This window comes from Pseudonaja textilis, chromosome 5, assembly GCF_049901715.1.
Source record: "Pseudonaja textilis isolate UNSWEBS1 chromosome 5, rPseTex1.2, whole genome shotgun sequence".
Lineage (NCBI taxonomy): Eukaryota > Metazoa > Chordata > Lepidosauria > Squamata > Elapidae > Pseudonaja > Pseudonaja textilis.
The window spans coordinates 67,675,813-67,687,934 of record NC_141994.1 but is presented as its reverse complement, the minus strand read 5'-3'; the positions used below and the strand labels follow the sequence as shown (position 1 = coordinate 67,687,934).

At 45.5% G+C, this 12,122-nt stretch overlaps 1 protein-coding gene across 1 annotated transcript; it reads right to left on the bottom strand.

Annotated features, from left to right (window-relative positions):
- Positions 1–1,748: 1,748 nt before the first annotated feature.
- On the bottom strand, positions 1,749–11,536 carry KCNJ8 (potassium inwardly rectifying channel subfamily J member 8). Its single transcript, XM_026709019.2, has 3 exons — positions 11,132–11,536; positions 5,774–6,196; positions 1,749–4,326 (listed from the first exon to the last, which is right to left on the bottom strand). The coding sequence occupies exons 2-3, from the start codon at positions 6,133–6,135 to the stop codon at positions 3,426–3,428; spliced, it is 1,263 nt and encodes a 420-aa protein (XP_026564804.1). The 5' UTR covers positions 6,136–6,196; positions 11,132–11,536; the 3' UTR covers positions 1,749–3,425.
- Between the last annotated feature and the right edge of the window lie 586 nt (positions 11,537–12,122).

Genomic DNA, 12,122 nt, shown 5'->3' with positions numbered 1-12,122 from the left:
AGAATTCCTCAGCCAGCTTTGAGTTGAAGTCCACAAGTGTTAAACTTGCCAAGTTTGAAGAGCCTTGTTTTAGAAAGACAGTTCAAACATTTATCAAGGCCTGTGGGCTGGACGCAGCCTGCAGGGTGCTTAAATCTGGCCCATGGGGCCGGCCTGGAAATAGCAAAGGACCGGCTCACGGTGCCTCTGGCAGCCAAATGGGTTGTGCCTCGCCCCATGCCCCATTTTGGCTGGCAGGGTGCTGCAGGAGGCACCTGTCTCATCTCCCCCCCCCCACCCAGCTGGCCTGTGGAAGAGAACTACAATGCTGGTCTGGCCCTCAAAAGAAATTCAGTTTGACACCCCCGTGATAGAGACTTTGATACAGAGGGAGGGAGGGAGAGAGGGAGAGGGAGAGGTGGAGAGAGAGAGAGAGATGGAGAGAGAGAGAGAGAGAGGTGGAGAGAGGGGGGAGAGATGGAGAGAGAGAAAGAGAGAGAGAGAGGTGGAGGGAGAGAGAGAGAGAGATGGAGAGAGAGAGGTGGAGAGAGAGAAAGAGAGAGATGGAGAGAGAGAGAGAAAGAGAAATGGAGAGAGAAAGAGAGAAATGGAGAGAGAGAGAAGGAGATGGAGAGAGAGAAAGAGAGATGGAGAGAGAGAGAGAGAGATGGAGAGAGAAAGAAAGAGATGGAGAGAGAGAGAAGGAGATGGAGAGAGAGAAAGAGAGATGGAGAGAGAGAGAGAGAGATGGAGAGAGAGAAAGAAGTGGAGAGAGAGAGAGAGAGGAGAGAGATGGAGAGAGAAAGAAAGAGATGGAGAGAGAGAGAGAAAGAGAAATGGAGAGAGAGAGAAGGAGATGGAGAGAGAGAAAGAGAGATGGAGAGAGAAAGAGAGATGAGAGAGAGAAAGAAGTGGAGAGAGAGGGAGAGAGGGAGAGATGGAGAAAGAAAGAGATGGAGAGAGAGAGAAAGAGAGAAATGGAGAGAGAAAGAGAGAAATGGAGAGAGAGAGAGAAGGAGATGGAGAGAGAGAGAGAGAGAGATGGAGAGAGAGAAAGAAGTGGAGAGAGAGAGAGAGGGAGAGATGGAGAGAGAAAGAAAGAGATGGAGAGAGAGAGAGAAAGAGAGAGATGGAGAGAGAGAGAAGGAGATGGAGAGAGAGAGAAAGAGAGAGAGGGAGGGAGGGCAAGAAGTTAAATAGTAAATAAAGAGAGCATGAAAGATAGATTCAAATGACAATTGACCCAACCTTCATGTAAACCAAGGATGTCAAACTCGATTTCATTGAGGGTCGCATCAGGATTGTGTTTGACCTTGGTGGGGACAGGGCAGGGGGGCATGGCCAGTATGACGTCACTCATGTCAGAGGGTGCCTGTGATGGCCTGAGTGCTCTACCAGTTAAAACGGGCTCCTGAGTTCCATTTTTGGCCTCGATGACCTCCTACAACCCTCTGCCAGCAAAAACGGAATGCGAGAGGCTGTGTGCAGCCTCGCGAGCTCTGTTTTTTGGGGCAGAAGCACCCTGGGCCAGTCCTTCACTGTTTCCAGGGCAGCCCTGTGGGCCAGATTTAAGAATTCCCCCAGGCTGGATCCGGCTCCTGGGCCTAGAGTTTGACACCCCTGATGTAAACAAAAGAGGTCATTTGATGTCTATAGTTTTTCCAAAAGTATGAGTAGCCAGCAAATTACAGAGAGTCCTCAACTTACAGGCATTCTGTCAATGTCCCAACTGACAAACCCAAGTAACGCAAGCAGACTTGAGACCTGCCAATGTCTTAACACAAAACTTTATTGAGTGCATCATTTTGGTACTATTGAAGACAAAACCAGCTCTACCCCTAATTCCCACGCAAACCCACATAGGTACAATATAGAATTCTCCCTGCCCCCCTAGTAGTGTAAGTTACATTATCCAAGTGAATGTCATTGTATTGTTATGAGAAAGAGTGTCTGGTCTTGGCTAATACCTGCAGATGTGTCCTTGGTTCTCATGGCTCTCTTTCTTGAAATCTAGAGCCTGTGTTCCATCTCACCCAGTGGTGTTATTCTACCGGTTCAGCCTGGTTCTGCCAAGCCGGTAGCAGCGATGAGCAGCAGAGATCAAACCGGTTCTCTCTGCCACTCTGCTGTTGGGCCCACCCACCCACCCGGGCTCCCATAACCACCATTATCTTCTGAATTTGAAGGGCCGCTGCTTTGCGCAGCATAGATGAATGTCGTGCAACAGCTGCTGAAGCGACCGGGATTGTGCAGGCTCGCAGGAGGTGAGTTAGAACGCCTCTGCGCCTGCGCAAAGTGCACGATTGGTGCACGTGCGCACGCAAAGTGTTTGCACGCATACAAAGTGCACCCACCAAGCCACACCCACCGAACCGATGGTAAAAATATTTGAATCCCACCACTGATCTCCCCCTTCCCCTCCCCCTAATCCTTTGGCAAGTTGAGAAGCGATAATGGTTGTAACAGAATAAGCACGCTTTGAGCTTGACACATTCGTTCAGTGACCAAAGTTACAATGGCACTGAAAAAATGTGACTTATGATCATTTTTTACACTTACGACCATCACAGCAGCCCCACAGTCACATGATCAAAATTCAGATGCTTAGGCAACTGACATATATTTATGATGGTTGCACTGTCCCGGGGTCATGGGATCACCACCTCTAACCTTCCTAATTGGCTTCCGACAAACAAAATCAGTGGCCAGAGTCACTTAATGAAAGTATCATCCACTTAGCAACTACCGTGACTCACTTACCAACTGTGGCAAGAAAGCTCATAAAATGGGGCAATATTTAATAACGGTCTTGCTTAAAAACAGAAAGTTTGGCCTCAGTTGTGGTTGTAAGTTGAGGAGTAGCTGTAGCCTCTCAACCTCAAATCATGCAAACGTTGGCACACATACTGATAATGGACTCAACTACAACCTATCTCTGGTTTGATCTGATGTCTGCATATAATAAATAACCCTTAATATCTATTAAATGTTGATACCAAATTAATACTAATATTATAACAAAGGGAAAGCCCTGTTTTTGCAGGACCTCTGTGTCAACTAAAAAACAAACAATACTTCTTTGACCTTTTTAGTTGCCAACAGAAAGGGAGTAGGGGAAAGTAGCGCATTCCTGAAATGCTTCAGGTAATTGCTAGGCAGCCGAAGCTGTTGGCACGCAAGATTATTACTGGTGAGCATCATTGATGGCTCTTGGCTATGGATGTGTCCCATTGGAGAATATACATCCAGGGGGTGGGGGCAAGACCAGGGTCAAGAGTGAAATGAATGATGTGTCTTAGAGTCGGCTGCAACCAGGTAATGCCGACATGGTCACTCCTAATAAATCTTTTTTTTTTTTTACTCTGAGACATGCAGCTAGAGACTTATGATTCTAATGGGGGGTATTGTCAGAGTCTTGACACTCTGCACATGACTGCTTGGTTCTGTCATGTTTCCATGGTGTTCTGGTTGCCTTCAGGCGTGATGAACTGGACTTTAGGCACAATGAAGGAAGAGTTATTCCTCCTGATGGAATTATTCCTCCGCATGGAGTTATTCCTCCGCATGGAGTTACGCTTCCTCAAGGAGTTCTGGTGGGACAGCTCACTTTTCTGGAGGGTCTGGATGAGAATGGAAGGCTTCTCATCCAGCTCCTTGGCACTGCAACGGGGTGCTGCAACTTTGCTGGTGTTGCCAAATTTGGAGTAGTCGACAGCATAAGTCCCTTCTTCTTCCGTGACGATGGGCACAAAGCGATGGCCCCAGAGGATCTCTTCTGATATGTAGGATGTTCTGGCTTGGGTGGTGATTCCAGTGGTTTCTACGACACCTTCAAGTATGACAATGATTTCTAGGTCTTGGTTGGCCAGGTCGTTGGCGGAGATGTCATAAAGTGGGCTCCGCTTATCAATGACGTGGCAAATGATCAACGGAGCCACCAGGAAAATGTTGTTGCTTTCAAGAGGATTGTCTACCGGAATGTCGAGCTGGTGGATTGGGATGACTTCTCCTTCTGGAGTGGTGGTCTTCCTGACAACCTGGATTCGTACCGAGGCGCTAATGATCATGCTTTTCCTCAGGTCCCCTACGCGGAACATGAAACACAGGTGGCCATTACGGACAGTGATGACTGCATTCCGGCTAAAGATCAAAGTTTCTGCTCTCCGGTGGGCCTGGGCGGTTTTCATAAAGATGCAACCCAACATGACCGCGTTGATGATCAAGCCCACAATGTTTTGGAGGATCAAAACACTGATGGCTATGGGACATTCCTCGGTCATCATCCTTCCACCAAAACCAATGGTCACCTGGACCTCAATGGAGAAGAGGAAAGCAGAGATGAAGGACCTGACAGAAAGGCAGAAAAAAGTGGAATACGGTCATCAAATACAGAAATAAATCAGTTATTTTCCATTGTGAAAGCATGCATATAAGTGTCAGCGTTCCAGAAAACCTCCATTCCACCCTATAACTCCGAGACAGACATTTCTCAATAGCTCCTTTTATTTGGATAGTAACCGGCTCAACTGTGGAATCCCAAATCTGAAAGCTCCAGGCTTCCCTACAGTAAGTAAAAACTACAAAATCCGTCCCCTGCACCCATCATCCATCACATGGCCCAATCACCATCCATCCCCAGGTAAGACTTCCTCTCAGTTATGCGCAACACAACCTGATTTTGAATCAGGAAAAGAATGTTATTATGTCTAACTAGATATACTCCAATATATTCCACTTTCCCAGACTCAGATGTGGCAGCGTGGGAGCGTCTGATCTCAATATGGCTTCCAAAGCTGACAATAAGGTTGGTCAGATCAACTGAAAACTCTGATTCTGCATTGTATACATGGGTTCACACAACACATCAGATCAAGCCAAGATTAGGCTAGTAATTTATGGGTCATGACCTTAACATTTTATGTGAATAAACTAGTATATAGGTAGTCCTCAACCTCCAACCATTAGTTGAAGTTACAATAGCACTGAAAAACAGTGACTTATGACTGTTTTTCATGCTTACGACCAATGGAGCATCCTCATGGTCACTTGATCAAAGTTTGGATGCTTGGCAACCGATTCATATTTTCGACAGTTGCAATGTCCCAGGATCGTGTGATCCCCTTTTGCAAACTTCTGACGAGCGAAGTCAACAGGGAAGCCAAATTCTCTTAACAACCGTGTTCCAAACTTAACATCTGCAGTGATTCACTTAACAACTGTGGAAAGAAAAGTCATAAAATGGGGCAGAAGTTCACTTAGGAACCTCCCTTGCTTAGGAAGAGAAATGTTGGCCTCAATTGTGGTCGTATGTCGAGGACTATCTGTATTTATGAAGTTCTGGATTTGTTCGCATGTCTGTGTCAGTGTTCTGAGTAATGCATCCACCAAAAGCAGAACTCCCAGACAGGTAGATTCCTCAAAGAACATGTTTGTTGGATACATCATATCGGTGAAAACCAACTCTAAAAATTCCCATTGTTTTCCCCTAATTAAAACAGCACATTTCTCCTCCTCCCAGGTGTCACTGGTCACATTATCCAATGAAAGTGGCTGGCAGGCTGCTTGGTCACTCCTCTCCTTCAAACTGACACCTGTTGAGATGACCTTGGTTCCCACAAGAAAACTTTTTGCTTTGACTGTTAGCCGGTCTGCCTACTTTCTCCCTCCCTTCCCCCTCTCAGGATTTCATGGCAACCATGAGGTAGCCCAAGATGGCTTCAGCCAGGTTCACTTCAGAGTTGACAGCCTGCAGTCATGGCCTCCAGTGTCTTCTTTTCAAGGTGTGTCCCCTTACCTGACGCAGGTGATGCACGGTTTCCATTTGCTGAGGTCTTCAGTGGTGCAAGGCTTGTCCATGTCTCCATGGGAGAAAGCCACCAGCCACCACATCATGGCGAAGAACAACCAGCTGCAGAGGAAGGACATGGTGAAGATCACCAGAGTGTGGCGCCATTTCAGGTCTACCAAGGTGGTGAAGATGTCTTGCAGGAAACGTCCCTGCTCACGGATGTTCTTGTGGGCTAGGTTGCAAGCCCCATTTTTGGCGATGAAGCGGGCTTTGCGTTGGCAGTCTCGAATGCGTGGCTTGCCCAAATTCTCAGCTGCAATGCGGGCAAGAACATATTCTTCTGGGATAATACTTTTCCTGGCCAACATCTTCCTGCCACCATTGCCCAACAACTGGCATACAAAAGACTCCTTTTACTTTTCTGAAATCCTGCAATGAGAAAAAAAAGATATATTTTCATCTTTTTCTTCCTTTTTTCTGCTGCAAGCTAAGATGACAAAGCTAAGAAGTAGATTCCAAAGATATCATAGTTAATTCCTGCTTGAGAATAATTATAACCTTTATGGCAGTATTTTTTTTCAACCTTAGCAAATTTAAGCTGTGTGGACTTCAACTCCCAGAATTCCCTCACCACCTAGGCTATGCTGGCTGGGGAATTCTGGGAGTTGAAGTCCAAACATCTTAAAGTTCCCAAGGTTGAGAAATGCTCATCTATACAAATATTTCCAGTTCTGGGCTGTGATTTTGCTGTATCCTTTTCTTAAATATAGACTACAGGACTTCCCTTACTTTTTTAATTGACTCATCTTTCTTTGCAGATGTTTTTATTCTGTGCTGTGAATTTCATTCCAGGGTGAGTTATCATTTAAAATGGATGTTAATGACATCATAAAAATATATATACTACTAAAACTCTTGTTCTTGAAACCTTTAACCAGGTGAAAAGGTGCATTATAAAGTCCACATTTTTGAACTGAGATAACTCAAAGTGGCCTAACTTACAGAATGCATTCAAAATTTCAATTCACAACTCACATGGAACTGAAATTTGGCAAATGTTATAAAACAGTTTATGACATAAACATGGTATTAAATAACGAGTCAGCAGTGTGCAGCAGCAACCAAAAAAGCAAATGCAATCCTAAATTGCGTTAACTGAGGGATTGAGTCAAGATCAAATGAGGTATTAATACCACTCTAAAAAGCGTTAGTAAGATCACACCTAAAATACTGCATCCTGTTTTGGTCACCACACTATCAAAATGGTGTTGAGACAGAGGTGGGTATTCAGCAGGTTCTGACCAGTTCTGGAAAACCGGTAGCGGAAATTTTGAGTAGTTCCGAGAACTGGCAAATACCACCTCTGACTGGAGATTTTACAGTATCCGTCCCCTGCCATGTCCACAAAGCCACGCCAACAGAACCTGTAGTAAAAATTTTTTGAATCCCACCACTGTACTGAGCCTCTAGAAAGAGTGCAGAGAAGAGCAACCAGGATGATGAGGGGACTGGAGACTAAAACATATGAAGAACGATTACAGGAACCGGGCTTGGCTAGTCTAGTGAAGAGAAGGACCAGGGGAGACAGGAGAGCAGTCTTCCAATATTTGAGGGGCTGCCACAGAGAGGAAGAAGGGGTCAAGCTATTTTCCAAAGCACCCAAAGGCCAGACAAGGAACAATGGATGGAAACTGATCAAGGAGAGATTCAACCTGGAAATAAGGAGAAACTTTCTGAGAATGAGAACAATCAACCAATGGAACAGAAGTTGCCTTCAGAAGTTGTGGGAGCTTCATCACTTGAGACTTTCAAGAAGAGACTGGACTGCCATCTGTCAGAAATGGTGTAGGGTCTGCTTGGGTGGCGGGTTGGGGGGTTGGACTAGATGACCTACAAGTTCCCTTCCAACTCTGTTATTCTGTATTGTGTAGGATCATAAAACTATGACCTGATACAAATTGTCATGAAACATTTCCTGAGCTGATGTTTGACTGTGCCCTACAGTTCAACATGGGATATTTTTATTCCTTCCTCCTCTTTTTTTTTTCAATATGTTTGGAGAAACTGCAGGGTCAGACAAGACTTTAGGGTGCTTTTGAAGGCTTTCCCACAATCCGTGGTGGGAGGAAGCAAGCGACGGCACAGAAGGCTGCTTGGAGAAGAAGAGCAAAAATGAAACAAAACTTGGCAACGTGGGAGAAAGTGTCAAGGGGAGAGAGGAAGAGAAGGCATAGAAAGAATCACCCTAGGCCAGGAGTCCTCAAACTTGGCAACTTTAAAACATGTGGACTTCACCTCCCAGAATTCCTCAGCCACTTATTCTGGGAGTTGAAGTCCACAAGTTTTAAAGTTGCCAAGTTTGGGGGCCTCTGCCCTAGGAAAAGGGGAGGGCCATCTACATGTAAAAAAAAGGGGGGGGGCTTTGACCATGTGGTTGCGGCTGCCATTTTGAGTCTTTTGACTAGTCCTCCCATGAACCCAGTTGATATGGGAGGAGGCAGCAATGGAGAGGGAATATCTTATGGCAGAGAATAGAATAGAATAGAATAGAATAGAATAGAATAGAATAGAATAGAATAGGCTGGAAGGGACCTTGGAGGTCTTCTAGTCCAGCCCCCTGCTCAAGCAGGAGAACCTATATCTTAAGTTTTGTGATGCTATTGCATAGATCCCTCACCCAAAGTCCCCTGAGCTGAATTAAGCTTTCTTGAATAGCTCCAGAATCCATATCTGCTGCCCTCCCTTTTTCCTTCCTTCCTTCCTTCCTTCCTTCCTTCCTTCCTTCCCTCCCTCCTTCCTTCCTTCCTTCCTTCCCTCCCTCCTTCCTTCCTTCCTTCCTTCCTTCCACAGTTTAAACATACTTAAACAGGTTTAAACAGGTGTTGTCACATGACATATCACAACTTTTTATCCCCCTTCGCTAAAAAGGCGGTGGGCGTGGCCAGCACACGATGCGTGATCCAGCCCGTGCGCCGCAAGTTTGGCAGCCCTCATTGAAACAAACTGTTTCAGTTCCTCCCCTCCGGATGCTGCTATAGGGCATTGTATCCCAAAACAACTAGACCCAGGTATAGGCGTTTTCCTCCCGCTCATGCCATCATTCTACTGAACATCTAATCCTCACCGTAACTCTAAGTATATTCACCCATATTGTATGGCTAGTATTATTATTAACCTTCCCATTTTCCTTACTGCCCCTTCTTATTGGCATCTTATTATGATTACTATTACCCTGGTGCTTTGCATGTACATTAATACTTCTGCGCCGGAGACAAATTCCTTGTGAGTCTAATCACACTTGGCCAAAATAAAGTATTAATTGTGTTGTGTTGTGTTGTATTGTACTGTACTGTATTCCATTCCATTATGTTCCATTCATTTTCTATTCTGTTCAGTTCTGTTCCGTTCTGTTCACATTTGGAAACAAGAAGTCCTGCTTGATCTGGGCACTTGTTTGCAGCCTTTGAAAGGCACTATTTCCAAATCAAAAAAATTCCTCCATTGCTGATGTCTCACATGAAGGGGGTAATATTTATATATACAAAAACATTGAAATTTGAAATAAATCCAAGTATTCATAAAACATTTGACATCTATTGCCCTAAGGAACTTTTTAAAAAAGAAATCCCTCCACGTTGGCAATATTACAAACACTTCTCAGAATTAAACAGGATTTAATTGGAGATGGGGCTTAGCCTTAGAACCTGGGAAGGCTGAGAGAAAGTTTCCTTCAACGATAACTCCTGAAACGGAGCAAGAGCGTGTTTTCCCAGCATGTCCCAAGTGCATTGCTTTAATTCCTTAATTTATTACAGCAGCTCAAACCCAGATCTGAGATTTAGGAGAGATCCTTCCAGGCCAAAGATACACAGACACACAGACACAGACACACACAGACCCACAGAGAGGAGGGGAGGTGGGAGGAGGGAGAGAAAGAAAGAGAGAGAGAGAAAGAGAGAGAGAGAAAAGAAGAAGAAGAAGAAGAAGAAGAAGAAGAAGAAGAAGAAGAAGAAGAAGAAGAAGAAGAAGAAGAAGAAGAAGAAGAAGAAGAAGAAGAAGAAGAAGAAGAAGAAGAAGAAGAAGAAGAAGAAGAATTTTGAGACCTGCTGGAGCAACTGCACAAGGATTGCAAAAACATGAAATTGAGACAGGGAATCTAAAGAACATAAAATCATAGCTTTGGAAGGGACCTTAGAGGTCTTCTAGCCCAACCCCCTCTGGCGAAGGGAAGAACTGTCTGGAAAAGCAAGTATGCAAACCCCAAAGGTGCTTTTTTCAAAAGGCAACTGGACTTTCTGGTTTTTCTTTGAAGGCGTTTCGCTTCTCATCTGAAGAAATTTCTTGGATGAGAAGCGAAATGTCTTCAAAAAGAAAAAAAAAACAGAAAGCCCAGTTGCCTCTTGAAAAAAAAGCACCTTTGGGACAACCAGGATCTGGAGGACTGAGAATCTCCACAGAGACATGGCATGCAAAATTCTACTCACTTGCTGAAGCCGGGACCTTTTGTTTTTCTAGGAGCAAAATAACAGACTAACAGAGTTGGAAGGGACCCTTGGAGGTCATCAAATCCAGCCACCTGCACAGGCAGGAAATCCTATACCATTTCAAACAGATGGTTGTCCACTCTCAAAAACCTCCAGGGATGGAGTGCCCACAATTTCTGGAGTCAAGTTGTCCCACTGTTAATTATTCTCACTGTCCAGAAATTTCTCCTTAGTTCTAAGTTGCTTCTCTCCTTGATTAGTTTCCACCCGTTGCTTCTTGTCCTACCCTCAAGTGCCTTGAAGAATAGCTTGACTTCCTCTTCTTTGGGGCAGTCCCTGAGATACTGTAACACTGCTTTTATGTCTCCCCTAGTTCTTATTTTCATTAGACTAGACATACCCTGTTCCAGCAACCCTTCTTCGTATGTTTTAGCCTCCAGTCCTCTAATCCTCTTTGTTGCTCTTCTCTGCACTCTTTCTAGAGTCTCAACATCTTTTTTTACATCCTGGCAACCAAAAAACTGGATGGAGTATTCCAAGGGTGGCCTTACCAAGGCCTTATAAAGAGCTATTAACACTTCAGATGATCTTGATTCAGCCTAGAACTGTGTTGGCTTTTTTTTTTTGTCAGCTGCTTTTTGGGCACCTGCAACCATTCATCGTACAGGTTAGAGCAGGGGTGTCCAACCTTGGCAACTTTAAGACTTGTGGTTTCAACTCCCAGAATTCCTCAGCCAGCTTTGCTGGCTGAGGAATTCTGGAAGTTGAAGTCCACAAGTCTTAAAGTTGCCAAGGTTGGACACCCCTGGGTTAGAGCCTCCACGCATTTTTTACTCTCTTCGTTGCTCTCCAAGTCCAAAGAAGGAAACGGGACACTTACCAAGAAGCGCGGCAAAAGCCTGCAGTCAGCTGGGCCAAATCTTGCGCGCTGCCATGGGCGCAGGGGAGATCCTCGGATGCGCAACAAGGCGAGGAAGGAGACAAGGATCGCAAGGCGAGAGGGAAGACGACAGTCGCTGGAAACCTCTCTGGCTCCCAACCGGACCGGTGATTTCCGAGCGAGGAAGAGTCGCCCTTTATCCAGAAGGGTGGAGAGGAGACGCGCCAGGTCGCAGAAGTAGCGGGGGTGGCAGGCTAAGCGGCTCCTGTCCCGCTTTGGGACGCCTGGCCGGGCGCAGAACGAAGCAGCGGTCGCCAAAGGGTCCTACGCTTGCTGCCTCGGCCGAGCGAGATCGCGCCCCTTCTTGCGAAGGGAACTTTTCTGCATTTTCTTGAGCTTGGGGATGGGACGGAGGAGAAGGAGGAGGGAAGGCGAAGGGAGAGACTGGCCGGGGTCCAAAATTCAACTGACGCAACGAAAAGGCGAGGAATTGGGGAGGGAGATGAGCTCCAGGAGGAGAAAGAGAGCCAGAAAGCACAGGGTGAGATTTCAACCCTAGGAAACTCCGGGGGATCGGCGCTTGGGTTTTTAAAAAGCCAGTTGGTAGAATTAGCGGCTGGTCTCTCTAAGAAATGAGGAAGCTGGGTTTTTTTTTCACTCCCTTTGCTTGGGGAGTGCCTGTTCCAGCAAACCAGAGGTGATTCCAGCTGTGTTCTACACAGAGAGTACTAGTTTATCTTGGTGACCTTGGCTGGGTCCGAAGGCTTAATCAGTATATGTATGTATGTATACTAAGGTTTAAGCAATATATACTAAGCTTTAAAATTATCTGATTTTAGTCTGCAGAGGTGAAATGGAGATCTTTAACAGAAGGTGGTGGGGAGGGAAGGAGAGAGAGAGATTAACAGAGTTGGAAGGGACTTTGTAGGTCATCAAGTTCAGGGGTCACCAATCTTTTGGACCTCAGGGACCACCAAACTCATAATTTTAA